This window comes from Brachyhypopomus gauderio, chromosome 18, assembly GCF_052324685.1.
Source record: "Brachyhypopomus gauderio isolate BG-103 chromosome 18, BGAUD_0.2, whole genome shotgun sequence".
In the NCBI taxonomy this organism is placed as follows: domain Eukaryota; kingdom Metazoa; phylum Chordata; class Actinopteri; order Gymnotiformes; family Hypopomidae; genus Brachyhypopomus; species Brachyhypopomus gauderio.
This window is the reverse complement of record NC_135228.1, coordinates 10,586,005-10,602,239: the sequence shown is the minus strand read 5'-3', so window position 1 is coordinate 10,602,239 and position 16,235 is coordinate 10,586,005. Positions and strand designations below refer to the sequence as shown.

The 16,235-nt window shown below is 39.8% G+C and overlaps 1 protein-coding gene across 1 annotated transcript; it reads left to right on the top strand.

Moving 5' to 3' along the window:
* The first annotated feature begins 1,417 nt into the window (after positions 1 to 1,417).
* Positions 1,418 to 11,681, top strand: rnf121 (ring finger protein 121). Its single transcript, XM_076979414.1, has 9 exons — positions 1,418 to 1,556; positions 2,242 to 2,279; positions 2,371 to 2,512; positions 6,077 to 6,231; positions 6,538 to 6,645; positions 7,292 to 7,412; positions 7,564 to 7,697; positions 9,304 to 9,405; positions 10,619 to 11,681. Exons 1-9 carry the CDS (start codon positions 1,479 to 1,481, stop codon positions 10,737 to 10,739), a joined length of 999 nt encoding a protein of 332 aa, XP_076835529.1. The 5' UTR covers positions 1,418 to 1,478; the 3' UTR covers positions 10,740 to 11,681.
* Positions 11,682 to 16,235: the final 4,554 nt, after the last annotated feature.

Sequence of the window (16,235 nt, the reverse complement as noted above, 5' to 3'; positions counted from 1 at the left end):
ATTTGAGGGGGAGTCTTAGGTTATGTTAAATACTATTTTAACATATTACATTTTGCAAACAAACCTTAGTAGTAGTAATGGAAACTTTTAAACATTCCTGTATTATTTGGAACAATCTGTATATTCTGGGCAGGAGTAAACTATAGAGATTAGGTTTTGAGTAGATATGAAAATAATATTTCTTATTGATCTTATAAATGACCAGGGAGCTATTATTAGTTTCAATAATTTATGGATAGAACAAATACCCTAATGAGTGAAGATTATGAAATGTTTATTAAGGGTCTACAACCTAATATTTTCTATTTAATGACAAGATTGTTATATGGCAGATTTGATAGGAATGTTCCCTCTAGAACTGTACACCAGACACACACAAACACACACACATACACAAACACAGGACTGGCCCCACTCCCGGTCACCTGGATACTAAACACGCACACCTGCATCACATTAGCCCTTGATTTCTCTCGCTCTAGTTGACAGCAACATGAGTGGTGAGTCTGTGGCTCACGAGTCCAGCCAGCATGCCTTTGTTTTGCTTTTAACTCTCACTCAACACCAGGATTCTTCGCAGAATGTCATTAAAAGGGATGTGGACATATTTCAACAAATTTGTTTTTTGTTTGTAATAAAGGATACACAAAGGTTTTTTTAATCAATATACTGTAATGTGTATATTGATCAAACATGAACAAGTCTTTGGAACATTTATTCTTTAAATGTGATTTTGCTTCATGATTGGGGAGAGAGATTACACTGATTAAGCTCATTGATACTATTGACTCCATAATGTTGCTTTTATTTTATAGTATAGCCTGTAAACATTTAGATGATTCTATAAAATGATCACTCGTAGAGACTGACAAAACACGAGCCCAGAATAACAGGTTTTTTCGTGTAGGCCTTGTAGGTAAGCATTTTAAAAAAGAATATAACTTGTAGAGTTTTTTCTCTGCTTGCATAATAAGCTCATTGGATATCCCCTCCTGTTTGTTCTTGATTGTTTTTTAGAATAGTTTCCTTGTTGTTATTTTGCAGCATATACCTACATTCTTCCATACCAAAACTAACACACACAAACAAATAACAACCAAACAAAAACACTACCTATGTGGATTACAACCACTGATCTATGATACAGGCTACTTCTTTAATGTAGGTCAGTGGTCCAAAGCTGATTATAAAGTATCTTCTCTTCAATAACCTATATGGATTTTGAACAAACAAACAAACAAAATGCCAAAGTAATAAACATCCTTAAAATTAATTTGCTTCAAAAATACTACTAAATGTATTTAAAGAATGTGATGACTTCTATTCCTGGGTAAGTTCCACTGGTAAAGTTCATGTAAACTGGATTTTAAAACCCACATGCTGACAAATGGTAAAAGAACAAGTGGTGGTATGTCGCGATTGGCTCGCGCGTCTCCTAACCCGGAAGGTGAAGAGTCCGGTTGTCAGTGCTAACCAAGATGGCGGCGGTGTTTGAGGTGGAAGTCGACGGTGTAGAGCACGACCACGGGCACGGACACCAAGACGAGGCTTCTAGGGTATGGCAACTTAAAGCTGTATCACTGTAGATAAAAAAATAACGTATTCATTTAAAACGATGTGTACAGTGTAACGCGAACCTCGACTTCTTGACGGAATGCTTCGTGGAGCGCTAGCCAGTTAGCCGCTAGCAGTGTCTGGGGGGCAATTGGGCAGATTAGCTCCTCCAGTTAACCCGCTAACCAGCCTCCGCTTACCCTGTTATCATCAGTGATTAAAATAAAAAACAGGCATTTATCTCATCCATTTTCATACAAGATATGGCACGGTGTCATCCCTTTAGAAAAGGATTTGCATTTAGTTAAACGTGACATTTTATGACGCTCGAGACTTGGTTAACACCTTTTTATTTGTTTAGAAGATGTGTGTGTGTGTGTGTGTGTGTGTGTGTGTGTGTGTGTGTGTGTGTGTGTGTGTGTGTGTGTGTGTGTTCGTGAACTGAGAGGTGTGGTCGAACAGACTGCTAAGATACTCGATACAGCCAGACTCTCCTACTTCAAATATAAACGTATTGGTTCTGCTTGGTAATGTTTTGAGGCTTGTTTTCAGTGTGTATTATCCAGTCACGTTACTATTACTGGCTTTGTTACTAGTATGTGTAACAATATTTAATATAACTAAATGACACAAAGTTATGAAAAAAGGAAAGTACAGTAATCGACTGGGTTCTAATTGTCTTTACAGATTGACCTGTCCCAGCTATCACCAGAGGAGAAATGGAGGTTTGTGTCCAGTTGCCATTTAGCACATAGTCCTGTCCTCCAGCTGTTGGTTTGTAAAACGTGTGTGTGTGTGTGTGTGTGTGTGTGTCAGACTGGAACATGCAAGAATGCATGCCAAACACAAAGGGCACGAGGCCATGCACGCGGAGATGGTTCTCATCCTCATCGTCACTCTTGTCATAGCGCAGCTGGTCCTGGTTCAGTGGAAGCAGCGGCACCCCAAATCCTACAACGTAAGTTGTGCTAATACACTGAACAATGCTCAGTAACAATTACACTGAACACACCCTGCTCAGTAACGATTACACTGTAGCTTGTGCTCCAAAGGCAAACAAGGTCTGTATTTACAGTTTTTCTATCACAGTCTGACACATTTTTGTTGCATACTGTGGTGTTTTACCCTAACTTTACCCCACAACTTATAAACGGCCCATTAAATACATAAATACATTCTAGATGAATTGTTGGAGCATATACAGCCCTGTGCCTTTCCTGTAATGTGAAACAATGTGAATTTGGAGACTAGCAATTTAATCTATATGAATAAATGTCAGTGTATTGAAAAACTGGTGCTATTTTAGGGCTGCTTCTACACAGAACACAGTTTTACACAACACAAAAATTACATAAATGCAGTTAATCGGTTAGTGGCTTCCTCTTTATGTTGTGTATTATTTTAGCACAATCATCTCACCGAAAATGGAAATGCTATATCTTGTGAATCAAGGTGTCTGCTGATGTTTTTTGGGGTGGGAAAAAAGAAACAAATGATTTGAATAAACAAATACACATACAGACCTACATGCATCCTTTATTAATACATGTTAAAATTATGGTTTTAAACAGTCCATGTATGACCACTTTGTGTTTTATATCCAAACTCACTACTTTGATGCTTGGTATGCGAAGGATTCTCTGCAGTGTGGTGTTTATGTACAGGTCTGTTTCATAAAACTCATGATAAATCGTTGCATTTTGTCTGGCGTGTTTCATGCCTGACCACTAGATGGAGTCTGACCTGATTCGTGCCTGACCACTAGGTGGCGAGATTTGGTGTGGTTTTGAGCTGTGATCGCTTTAAGTATCATGTCAAGTTGCAACCAGTAATTATTTGGCCTAAGTTGGATACATTTATTTCGTATTGAGTCATTCTCTGTGGTTACTCATACTCCACCTGAATAGCCCTTATCTTTATACCTGGTTTCACAGCAAACAGAAATTGTCCTGTGATTATTTTCATATGAGCGTCATGTGAATGATACCTGTTCAAGCTGGGTTACCCCTTGTTTAAAAATTAATTTAAAATCACAACTGAAAGCTTTTGTCTGATGCACCTGAGTCTCAGAATTCAGTTTGTAGAGGAAGACATCTTCAACTGGAATTGTTAACATGCTTTTGAATTAGTAGGAGGAACTAATATACATTTCAAGACTATCTGATTGACACTCTTGGAATTTTACAACCCCATGGGACCTCTACTTTTTCATCTATAAACTGGTTCCTTTTCCTACTAATTCAGAAGCTGTGTGCGCGTGTGCTCACGCACGCAGATGGGTGTTGTCTGATTAGGGATTTGTGAGAACAGTACGTTCAACATTCATGCCACCTCACTGGAATATGCTGATTATATTCCATTATATATATTGGATATACATTCTTATATATACAGGGTTCCCACGGGTCCTTGAAATCCTTGAAAGTTTGTGAATCTGAAAAAATAAGTTCAAGGCCCTGGAAAGTTTTGAAAACAGGCATAAAAGACAGCCATCCTTGAAGGTCCTTGAATATTTTGGGGGGTTTGAAATTTTACATGGATGAAGAGCGCAGTCAAGGAATAATAGGGCACAATTGGTAGGAAGTCAATATTTACAAAAGATTGCTATGAAAAGGATTGTCATAATGTTTTAAATTTCTCATCCTTTGTTGAAAAATACGATTTGATATAGGGGCAGTCATGGCCTGGTGGTTAGGGAACTGGTCTTGTGACCGGAGGTTCGTGGGTTTGATCCCCAGTCCTGAGGCCATGACTGAGGTGCCCCTGAGCAAGGCCCTTAACCCTCAACTGCTCACTTGTGTGAAAAATGAGATAAAAATGTAAGTCGCTCTGGATAAGGGCGTCTGCCAAATGCCATAAATGTAAATCTGAATTGATAGTTGTTATAAAGATTTTAAGAAAGTCTGCAAAGTGATTCCTTTAGCATTAATTCAATTAATCAAAAATGTCATTTTATATTCAGAGTTGACTGTTTTGATGCCCATGTTAAAAGTGAATGACTAACTTAGTTGACTTCAAGTGTAATAACAAGATTATCACTGATGCTATGAGACAAAAGATGTAATAGAGATTCTTTCAAGAAACATCCTAATACAAATTATAAAACCACAATGGCTTGTCAAATGGCCCATATCTTCTAAAGTAAAAGAGACTCATTTCAAAATAATAAATAAGATATATCCTGTAGACATGTTTCTTGAAAGAAGATTTAAACTTTGTGGATTCATGTACCTTTTGTCAGAAGATGAATTCCAGGAGCATTTGTTTTTTCATGTCAACATTCACAAAGTTTTTGCATGGACACTAGAAACTCGATTAATCTCAAACTTAACATTCTTTTGATAACATTTTACTTAAAAAAAATTTAAACTTAAGTTCGGATTTATCTGATGCCATAAATGTAGTCGTACTTTTAGCAAAATACCACGTTCACAACAGTAAGTTGAGTGGTTAAAAGCCTTATTTTCTCTTTGAATGAATGAATTAAGAATCATTAAGTAGATTAAAAAACTTGGAAAATGCTAGAATCATCTCACACCAGATTTCTTTAGAAATCTATAGTTCTAATCTCATTATACGGCTTTGCTCCTCTGTTTTATGTATGTACTGTATGTGTATATGCATATGTGTATTGTTATTATTATTTGTCTACTGTCAACGTGTCATTATTTTGCCAGCAATTTCATTTAAAATTATATTGATTCTACAGGGCCTATGCTGACTTTTACTTTGCAAAAGTTTGGTCATTCTCCTGTAAATTTTTTTGTTTGTTTGTTCAGCACCGAAAGCTAGTGTTTCCTGTATGTGTAGCTGTTTTACGTGAATGTCACCTTAATCAGCGCTTAATGTCATGCACAGAACACTTCAGGATGCATGGCTTGAAATGGCATTCGGTCTTTTGAATTTGCATTGTATTAACATCGTTTTTTGACAACATATTCAGGGGTAACAGTAGGTAAATGCTGGCAGGTGCAGTCCTTGAATTTGAGGAAGTTGGTCCTGGAAAGTCATTGAAAGGTCCTTGAATTTTATGTTAACCACGGTGTGGGAACCCTGTATATAAGCACTCATCCTCACTCACCTTTTTGGACATTTTGCAGATGACCGTTCTTATTACGAATAGCACTCCACTGAAAGAGGGCAGATGTTCAGATGTATATCAGAATCCGTGTTTTTCACTTTAACTGCATAATCCGAGTGAAAACAGGATCTTAACCCATAGTCATCATTTGATTTAACACGAGGTGATCATTTGGAATCTTCTGTGTTTGTGTGTGTGTGTGTGTGTGTGTGTGTGTCTGTCTGTCTGAGCACATTTTGTATTTATAAACAGGGCCACGGTTCAGAATTGGGCAATCCAACAGTGACTAAGACTTTTCAGCACTGTTATGTCACCATTAGGGTGGGTGTTGGGGGGCAGAGGGGCTGGTTGGTTTTAGTTTATTCAGGCCCAGTTCACATCCAGAGTGTAGGCTACATGATCCTACAGACCTCCTCAGGTCCTCTCTTTCTGTTCCGTCAGCTGGTGACGCTCTTTCAGATGTGGGTGGTCCCTCTCTACTTCACCACCAAGCTACACTGGTGGCGGTTCCTGGTGACATGGTTCATCTTCTCCGTGGTCACCGCCTTCATCACGTTCCGTGCCACTCGCAAACCCCTGGAGTGCACCACGCCAAGGTAATGCCACGCTACCTCGCTAGTGGCATCTAACTGTCATGTGGCGCAACCAGGACATTGCATACAGGAGTGTGGCACCATTAGTTACCTAAGGTCATTTGGCCAATGGAGCTTTCCTAAGAAATTGAAGTGGGGTTAATAATCAGCCTGACACTGAGAGTCATGTCACACATTCCCGTTAAGCATCTCGCCGGTCCTACTGTTGAATTGGACTTCATGGTTTCTGTTCCAGTCAATGTGTACTGATGTGCTTGCTCACCATTGTCAACAACAATCTGTTAATGTGTGCTCGCGCTCCCTATTTAGGTTGGTGTACAAATGGTTTCTCCTCCTGTATAAGCTGAGCTATACCACAGGAATTGTGGGATACGCTGTTGTCATGTTCACCCTCTTTGGTATCAATCTAATATTCAGGTGAGTGGTACTCTCCATGCAAGGTTCATTGTTCATATTCTTACCACTTCTCAGTTATACGTTAACTGACATTTAAAAGCTCACAGATTAACAGGTGGTTCCTGGTGTGGTCAGAAAACATGTTCGTTAGGCTGTATTTCACAAACAGCCTGACTTTGGAAGCTATTCTTCCCAGGTCTTCCTGTTGACTGACGTTCAATCCTTCATCTTTGCAAGCTGTACCAATAAGAGTCTTTAAGCAAGACTCCTAACACTACATGCGCTTGCCTTGGTCACTCTGGATAAGATAGTCTGACAAATGTTGATATTGACATGGTGTATGTTGAAACCCAAAAGAGCACGGAATGTCAGCTGTAAGGAAGTGGAGAGACCAGAGAGGAATTGACTATTAGAACAACCTGACCTTTCACAGTACACAATAAAGCACAGTCATTCACAACCCTTTCAGCATCACTTGTGATCCGGGCAGACAGCCATACAGACAGAGTAAAATTCAGAATATGAAGTCACGGAAGTTTACGTGATGATTCATTAACTGGAGTGCTAGATATGTGTCATCAAGTCTATATTATTGAGCTGAGAGGACAAAATGAGTTGTCCTCGGCGTGTCCCGTGCGTCCCCACTTCTCCACCCTTCTCCGCTCAGAATAAAGCCCGAAGACTCCATGGATTTTGGGGTGTCCCTGCTGTTTTACGGCCTGTACTACGGCGTCCTGGGCAGGGACTTTGCCGAGATGTGCGCAGACTTCATGGCCTCCACAGTAGGGGTGAGTGGAGCTTCTCGCTTTCCGCTGCACATCTCCTTTCAGCTGCATCCCGGACGTTTCCGGATCGTTCTACGTGACGCTGGGAGATAACTTTTGCGTGCTTTGACTCCGCCCCCTCCCTTCACCCCTGACCCCGGCGACCTCTCGCCAGTATTATAGCGCGTCGGGGATGCCCACCAAGCACCTATCGGACAGCATTTGCGCCGTGTGCGGTCAGGCCATCCTGGTGGACGTGGACGAGGAGGGCATCATGGAGAACACCTACCGCCTCTCCTGCAACCACGTGTATCCTTGAACCCCCAACCAACACCGCGGCTTAGTCTTAGTCGGCCATTTTTGTTTGCACCATGTTAGAAAGGTAAAGTATAGTCAGCCATGTATGCACCGCATTATATAACTCGTGTCACTGTGGTAACAGTGTGGTATGTTGTGAAGGGTTGTTTCTTTTATTATAAAAAGAGGAATCTTCTCACTTCCTTGCCTACAGAAATGTCACATACATGGTGTGTCATTGTTGAGTGTGTGTTACCGCTGGCATTTGACGTTTCCATGTAAAGAACAAATTGGCTGTGTGGCTTGTATCTTTATTCTTTTTTGCTTTACTGAAATTATTTCTACTGTGAATGCATTGCTATTTTGCTAAACATTCTTCATGTCGTGTAAACATGACCTCTTTTCTATTTAGTGTGAAAGGAACCTGATGGTGACTGAACACACACAGGCAATGAAATTCCGATAATCGCCTCATACAGCAGCGCCATTATCAAAGGCATAAAACCAATTGCATGTCAAATATAATGCATTAATTTGTGAAACAAGCTAGCAGAGTGTGATCATATTAATTTTCATTACTGATAAAAATGTCCAAATATTCAAGCAAGGTGTTCAAGGTTATTTATGACCTGCCTGCAGCGAACCCCATACGTTAAATCAGATGTCCATGTTAATACTCTTGTCTACTCCCTAAATCACACATGGACATTTTTATGAGTAGCCTTATACGTTCCATGAGCTATTCTTGTAAGTCATATAGGAAGTTCAAAGCAAAGGCATCTTAATTCGGTGTGCTATTAGTTCCTTGTCTGACGTCAACAAGAGGAGGCAGGTTTCCCCTTCTCAGCCGTGCTTCCTCAAAGTATTTTTTTTTTCCTCTCATTCTCAGGGAGTTTTGTAACACCACTGTTGCCATGTTTTTTTTCCTCCTTTCTCAAATTAGTGACAAGTACCTGGATTCTGTCCAAATCTGGTGTCTGTGGTTAAAAATGGTCCTGACCATTAATTGTAGTGTAGTCGTTGCGACATGAAAACGTGCAATCACTTTGCAGAAGTACGATAAGAAAGATTCATTTAAATAAAGCACATTTTATTTCACCTATCGGACAAAATGTTCACACCATTTCCCCCTCGGTTTGCCCCCACCTGTGGATTATCATGTTCTTCCAGTTTTGTTTCCGTAACGACACCATTGTCGGTCACTGAATGTTACATTCACTTTCTTCCTGTCTCATTAATGCCCTTTTATATTAGTTTTTATTTATTTCGTTAAACTCTTTCAGCTGGGCACTGAATAAATGATTAATTGGGTATTCATGTGCAATTTGTTCAATAAAAGTGTGTTTGGAATCATTTCATTCAAATGATTCAGTTTGCATGTTGGAGTACCTGTTAAGACAAAGAATAGGAACTGTATAGCTTATGCACACTTAAATATTTGTTAATTTATTACACATCTAATTGTAGTGTTTTCTTCATATTGTTTGTGCCTAGTTATAAGCACTACTGCTGTTTGTCTTCTTATGTGTCAATCTGTACAACAAAAAAGTAACACTGTATATTTCTCTTTTTTTTCACTTAAGCTGGAGTGTTCTTCCCTTAACACTTTTCCTCCCAGATTCCATGAGTTTTGCATACGAGGGTGGTGCATTGTGGGTAAGAAGCAGACGTGTCCATATTGCAAAGAAAAAGTGGACCTCAAAAGGATGTTCAGTAACCCGTATCCTTTGTACTTGTATATGTATAGACATCCAACGTGTGTGTAAGTGCACAACCTCTATCTAACAGTCAAGTGTCACTAGACAGTTATGTAAATTATTGAATTAACCATCAGTGATTTCAAAGTCCAGAATTTAAGTTGGACATACCTATGAAATATTTCTTCCATATGTTTATGCCATACCTCAGTGATTTGGGCTATTGAGGGTAAGGCAGGTTATTGAGGATTACGCAGATTATACAATGATTATGCAGAATTCATAGTGGTACTATTGGAGTGACTCAGGATTGGTAGGTTTTTCAGTTTGGACATTACAACACAGTTCACCGGAAACCTTTTTGGTTTCTTTTTCGTGGAAGCATTAATATATCAAATTTCTGGCCTGACGTTGACCATTATTCAGACCAGGTGTTTTGTAAAAGCATGTTTGTTTTCTGCCAAAGGTTCTGGGGACTCTGTTCCTTTATATTTTTGTGTTCCCGCCTGCATGTTCAAAAAGTTGGGTTTTGCGTAAAGTTTAGTCAGCGTGCCCTCATCCCTTCTGTCAGAAGCCACAAGCTGAGGCAGTGCTCTATTTCTGGAGATTGTCATTCAAACTCATACACTGTCTCACTGTTGTTACTTAAACTGAGAGCAGACAGTTTAGCTCTGACCGATTTTACAGTCTCTTTGTGGTAAACACTTGAAATTCAGGGTTTCCATATTACTGGACTGTGTTTATTTATCTTTGGTAAGTATTACTGATGCTTCCCAAGAGTCACAGTCCCAAGAGGTTGTCCTGTGGTTTGAGCTGTATTCTGGTAATACAGAATATTCTGTGGGTTTTTTCCCTTAATTTTTCACAAGTTAGGTGTGGTCAGGGCATTAGGGCACTATGACTGCAGTTCAAATCCCCAAAAAGTATTCTGTAAAAGACTGTGTGGAAATAACACAGCAACTGGGAAATATCAAGTCATAGGTATTGGTTTTACACATTATAATATTAGAATTTCTGGTCATCTGTCTCACTACTTGAAAAAACTGTTAGATTGGATCACAGTTTTGTCTGGCTGTATTGGTCATAGTCTGAAAAGTTGCTATTATAAGGACAGTTCCAAAAATGTCCTTTTGTGGAGTTTTAAAGGATCCAGTAAATGAGTTGTGTGAGACAGATCATTTGGCTGTCTTCCATTTTGTGCGTGTCGGTCTCTTCTCCTTAAGTGGATGTCCTCAGATGGGAGAGGCCTCACGTCATGTACGGCCAGCTGCTTGACTGGCTCCGCTATCTTGTCGCCTGGCAGCCGGTGATAATCGGACTGGTTCAGGGCATCAACTACATCCTGGGGCTGGAGTGACCGCCGGGCCTGACAGAGACACGTGCATCGGGCACACGCTGCCACAGCAGGAGGGGACGCGTGGTTGGCCCTATGGACAATGGGGCTGGGACTTTAATCTCCACTGTGTAATGTACTGTATATAGGCACATCTGGTGCTAATGTGTATTTAAAGGAAAAAAAGTTGAATTCTAGCAGTCTGGCATTGGCTGTGTCTCTATATAAACCTTTATGGGCCTCCTGAAGTGGGGGTGTTATTACAGAATTAACTGCTTTCTCATTTTAGACAATTTTTCACCCCCCAAAAACATCTCAATTTCACAAGTCTTAATGTTTTTAATCATAATTTGTATCCTTATGAGTATTTTGTTAACAAATATGAATTTAATATAGTTTCTTTCACATGTATTACACATGCCCCCGTCCTCTCCAGTGAAACTCAGGTGGCGTTGGCAGTAATTCTCCATTGGTTCTTCTCCCATAATGACCTTCTGTCTTTTCTGTGTTGGTTCAATGAAGAAGGACTTCTGTAGGAGTGCACATTATTATGAATAACCCACATCTCTTAAGCCCTAGGACACATAATGTGGTTTATGGTCTTGGAGTATGTCTCTGGGTCTGGAATGGACTGCGTGCACAACTGTGGGCCAGAATCTTTCGGATAATTGGTGGTGTGGTTTGCCCCTCCAAGACCAGTTTGCTATTGGCCAGTTTCTTTTGAAGTCCTGCATCATTGTCCGTTTACCAATGTATGTGCGAAGCCCCTAAGGTCTCTTAAGAAATGGTACTTTGAAAAACTGTATGTTTAATGACTTGAATAACATTTTGTCAAAACATTTTGAGAACAGTTCTTTAATTGTCAATGAAGTTCATGTTGTCTAACAATTGTTTTATATTATGAGGGGTTCCCTGTGAATCAGAATCACAGTGATTTCAGAAAATCATTAAAAGGGTTTGAAATCATGCCACAGGGGTTTTCATATAGGTTTGAGATTAAGTTTTATTTCTGTTTATTATTTTCATTTCAACTTTGAATTTGTTTGTCATCATTATCCTTTGGAAACTCATACAGTATTCTACACCAGCCTATTTTATTTAACCAGCTCATTGGACCATCGTATTAATATATAAGATTAGCTATAGGTTTTTCAAGTATTGGTACGAATTATTTGAAATTCCAGTTTCGTAATGACTCTGACGTCAGAGTGGTATGTTGGTAATGACGTAGAAGCTTGATAAAACGAGCATGTCGCCCTGTTCCTCTCACATTCAGAAGTACAACCATGACGTTGACCAATGCTCTTCCAGGTAAATTCGAAATTTGTATTATTAAATAATCAATTAACCATGTTCATTCCTTCGCGAGCTAATTTTATTATAACAAAATAATTTTATAATAAACGTTTTAATTTTAGGCTCGTTAAATTATTTAAAGTTGTTAAAATGCCACGAGATGCAGCGATTTACCGATTCGCTGTTAAGAGTTTCTAGATGGGAATCTTTGTAATGTCATATTTTCTCTCTGTAGGGTCTGTTTTTGTCTACACTTTATCCATTAGGTTGATGATGGATTATCCAACAACTGTTCATGCTTTCTCCGATGGTAGGATAAACTGGTTACACTAATTTCTAAACTGGGTCATAGCTTATGTGGCTGTATGTTTTGAGCGTTTGAAGCACGAAAGCTTTAAAATAGCCTAATTGTAGCATGCGTCTTACAGGAGCCCTAAATTATTAATTAGGTGTTCGGATCTAATCGACATCTTAAAAAAAAAAACCTGGCGGCGCACCTGAATATTTATGAGGGAGATTGTGAGTTATTGCTGCCAACAGTTCGTCTTCCTTTTAATACTACAAGCCTATCTTGATGATGATTGTAGCACCCTTTGTGATATATGGGCCATTACACATTTTGCAATTTATACACACAGAAAGTGTCGATTGATTTGAAGTCTAAAACATTTACACGGGTAAATATGTTTTTGTTGTATAGGTTCGGAGGAAATTAAAGGTCCTGAGATCGTTGAACTGACGAAAGGTAAGATTTAATCTTCCTTACCTACTCTTTTAAAAAATTTGAACTATTTATTTGCAGTATTAGTACGACACGGTTCACATCCACGCCGTGTACTATGCTCCGCTTTATAGCAGAAGACAAATTCTTGAAATAAATGTTTGTGTTTGAGACTGAAACAACATTCATAATTTTAACTCATGGTGTGATGTGCGAATTCGTAGGGGAAAACATCTTCAGCTGCCTTGTGAAAACTGGAGTCCTTAATGATGAGACTCTGGTTTACTGGCTGGCTAATAACAACTATATAAATGACGTGTTCACGGATGGTAGGGTGAAAACGCGTGAAAGGCGGTAAGAAAACGTGTGCTTTTCACGTCAAATAATGAACGTAGGTGCCAAATGTAAACAATAATGGTGGACTAAATATAGCCCGATCTTTAAACCAACAACTAAAACTTGGTAGTTGAGGAATGGGGCATGGTATTGAGTACATTTTTAGAAATGTTTGACAGCGTTAGCTAACTTGTAGATCTAAGAACTAAACATCGCTGAACATTAGAAACTCGTAGTGTAAAAGCAGTTGGTCCGCACGTGTATTAAATGCTGAATGCTTGGTTTCGTTGTGATCTCCTTAGAATCCGCAAATCAGATGGATGGTACATCCAATCTAACTTGGAGTTTAATGACCATCGCCAGAAAGAGTGGTCTATAAACTTTACCTGTATAGCGATGAACCCCGCGGGGAAAGACATGAGATCCACACAACAAGTGAGTGTTCTCTCTCCTCCTCTGTCTGATCGTGTCTCTCATTCACACCTGTTTCTTTGGAACTTACGGAGCCCCGGAGGGGTCACTAGCGAAAAAAAAACATTTGAAGAGCAAAATCCGTACGCACGGATTACTAAACCGTACGTACGGATTTATAAAACGTATAATAATTTATAAAACGTAGCTTTCTCCCTAGTAACCCCTCCAGGGCTCCGTAGTGGCCAGTAGTGATGGGATTTTCGGCTCTATTTTGAGATGCGGCTCTAATGGCTCTTCTTACTGTGGAGAGCCGGCTCTTTTCGGCTCCCAAACGGCTCCCCATATATATTTTTAACATTATTAATTAATTAATAGCTTAAACCTAATTTTATAACATTTTGTTTCATTATTGACATTGTTAAGCACTTGTGATGAGTAAAAATGCTGCATAACAATGCTTTATAAATAAAACTTTTATTATAACCAATTATTAAATTATCACAAAATAGAATGCAATACAGCTTGGCCAATTGCCTGCCGTTTCCACAAACAAAGTGGAGACTTTTTTTTCAGTGTTTTCCCACCACATTATTAACATTATTATTATTATTAACCTTAAAACACGGACACAACTGTTTCATTTCGAGTGGATATATCTCAACAAACTAGATAAAGTCATCAAATACTTTATATATTCTGAAAGCTGCGTGTGATTGGTCAGATATGTGGAGCACACGCTTGACATGCGGGCAGTGGAGACATTCTTTGCAGTGTTGTCCGAAACGATATGTGTGGTAGTATAAACACCCCTCAACAACAGGGAAAGGAACATTTTACCTGACGAAAATTAATGTTGCATTGTGTTCCAGGTTTGAAAAATGCTAAAGTAGGCTAAAGTACTTGAAAATGTAACTGTATTTTGTTTCACAACAAATAGATGTCTGACTGAATCGATGTGATAAAAAAAGCGAATTATTTCGAATAATTTCGAGTATATGTATAAATATTTAAGTTTAAGGTGCTGGGAAATATTGAAAATGGCCTTTTTCAATATTGAAAAGTGACGTACAAGTGCTTGAATTCCACCTTGTAAAGGTGTATGAACCCGGCATATATAACTTTGTTCGTTGCGCTGAAGAGGTGCACGACCTCGCTTCGCACGGGGGTCTTCACGCAGGGGCGGAGCCACCGCGATTGTGTCATTTTTGGCGCACGGACCCTCGCGCTGGTCGCGACGCGCCAAGTATGCTCTACCACTGGCAGCATAGTTGCCAGGTTCGCGGTTTTCACGCCAAATTGGGCTTGTTTGAAAATCCAGCCGCGGGTAAAAATTTTGGGGTCGCGGGGTGCGGTTTTTTGGGCTACTTTTGAGTTGGGCTACCGCGGGAGTTACATGTCAACACAAAGAATCGATCGCGGGTCCGCGCGGCGAAAATGACGTAATCGCTGTGGCTCCGCCCGTGCGCGAGGGCCTCGCGTGCTGTCCGTTCGCGAGGTAACTTCGCGCGCCGCGCTTCAGTGCGATGGACAAAGTCATGTTTGCCGGGTTCATACACCTATACAAGGTGGAATTAAAGCACTTGTACGTCACTTTAAAGGTCCATTTCAATATTTCCGAGCACGTTAAACTTATTTAAGTTAAATATTTATACAAATACTCGAAATGAATCGAAATAATTCGCTTTTTTATCACATTATTTAATGGTTGTTTATTTTCAAAACGCCCAATCTTAACGTCTTCACGTTCTCTCATGTTTCGTCCTGGAATTACAAGAGGAACGTATCGTTTCGGACAACACTGCAAAGCCACATTTTACACTGCAGTGACACTCGCGACGTTCGCGAAAGTATAAACGCCTACACCGCTCGCGCGAGATGGGCGGAGTCGCACGCTACGGTCGCTCGCGAAAGTATAAACCAGGCTTTAGGCTGCTGAAGGGCGGGTTTTACACTGACTTTGTGCGGGATATTTTTGTAGGACCTGGCAACCCTGACTGGCAGAAACAGAGCAATACGCGCAAGGAGAGGGAGAGACAGCGAGGCACCGAAGGACAAATAAAAACGATGTTGGAAAAAAACTGTGGCACTGTGGCACTTGCAGAGCACAAGCGCAATACTGAAGGAAAAAGCGGCTCCCAAATAGGATCCTAAAACAGCTCCCATTGTGGAGCCGGTTCCAATCGTTCACTTCAAAGAGCCGGCTCTTAGAACCGGATTGTTCGCGAACGACACATCACTAGTGGCCAGTCGCTACAAGTTCCCACAGCATCTCTGCTTTAAGGAACACGTGTAGCTAGCGTCACGTTTATTAGAAATAATGGACAGTTTCTTTATATTTCTTAAAGAAAACAGGCGATTGGACGACATTACTGTGTCAACCTTTCGTGATGAAAAGGTAAATATAAGCAAGAAACGTAAAATTAAGCAGACAGTGTCAGAGAGTTGGTAGACAATGGAGTTGTGTGCACCATGCAACCTACGTGTCTCGTACATAGTTAACAACGGGTTTATAATTTAATTAAATAGAGCTTTACTGCTGTTTGGTATGGTACAAGTGTGTTACACCGATGGGTTTTTTAAATGACTCACATATTCGTCCTCGAGTCTGTACATACAAAGTTCTGGAAAGTTCTCCCAGACCCATCTTATCACTGATTAAATTTGGATAAATCGGGTTTTAATTTTGAAAATAAAAAGTTAGTCAAATTAATAAACACGTCCTCTGACATGGTAAATTTAGAACTGATGGTGGT

What these genes read in the sequence shown, in the direction of transcription:
- rnf121 (XM_076979414.1), top strand. Translation starts at nt 1,479, where the DNA reads ATGGCGGCGGTGTTTGAGGTGGAAGTCGACGGTGTAGAGCACGACCAC. An exon ending in GGTATCAATCTAATATTCAG is followed by an intron (nt 6,646 to 7,291) that starts GTGAGTGGTACT and finishes TTCTCCGCTCAG; the next exon opens with AATAAAGCCCGAAGACTCCA. An exon ending in CGCCTCTCCTGCAACCACGT is followed by an intron (nt 7,698 to 9,303) that starts GTATCCTTGAAC and finishes TTTTCCTCCCAG; the next exon opens with ATTCCATGAGTTTTGCATAC.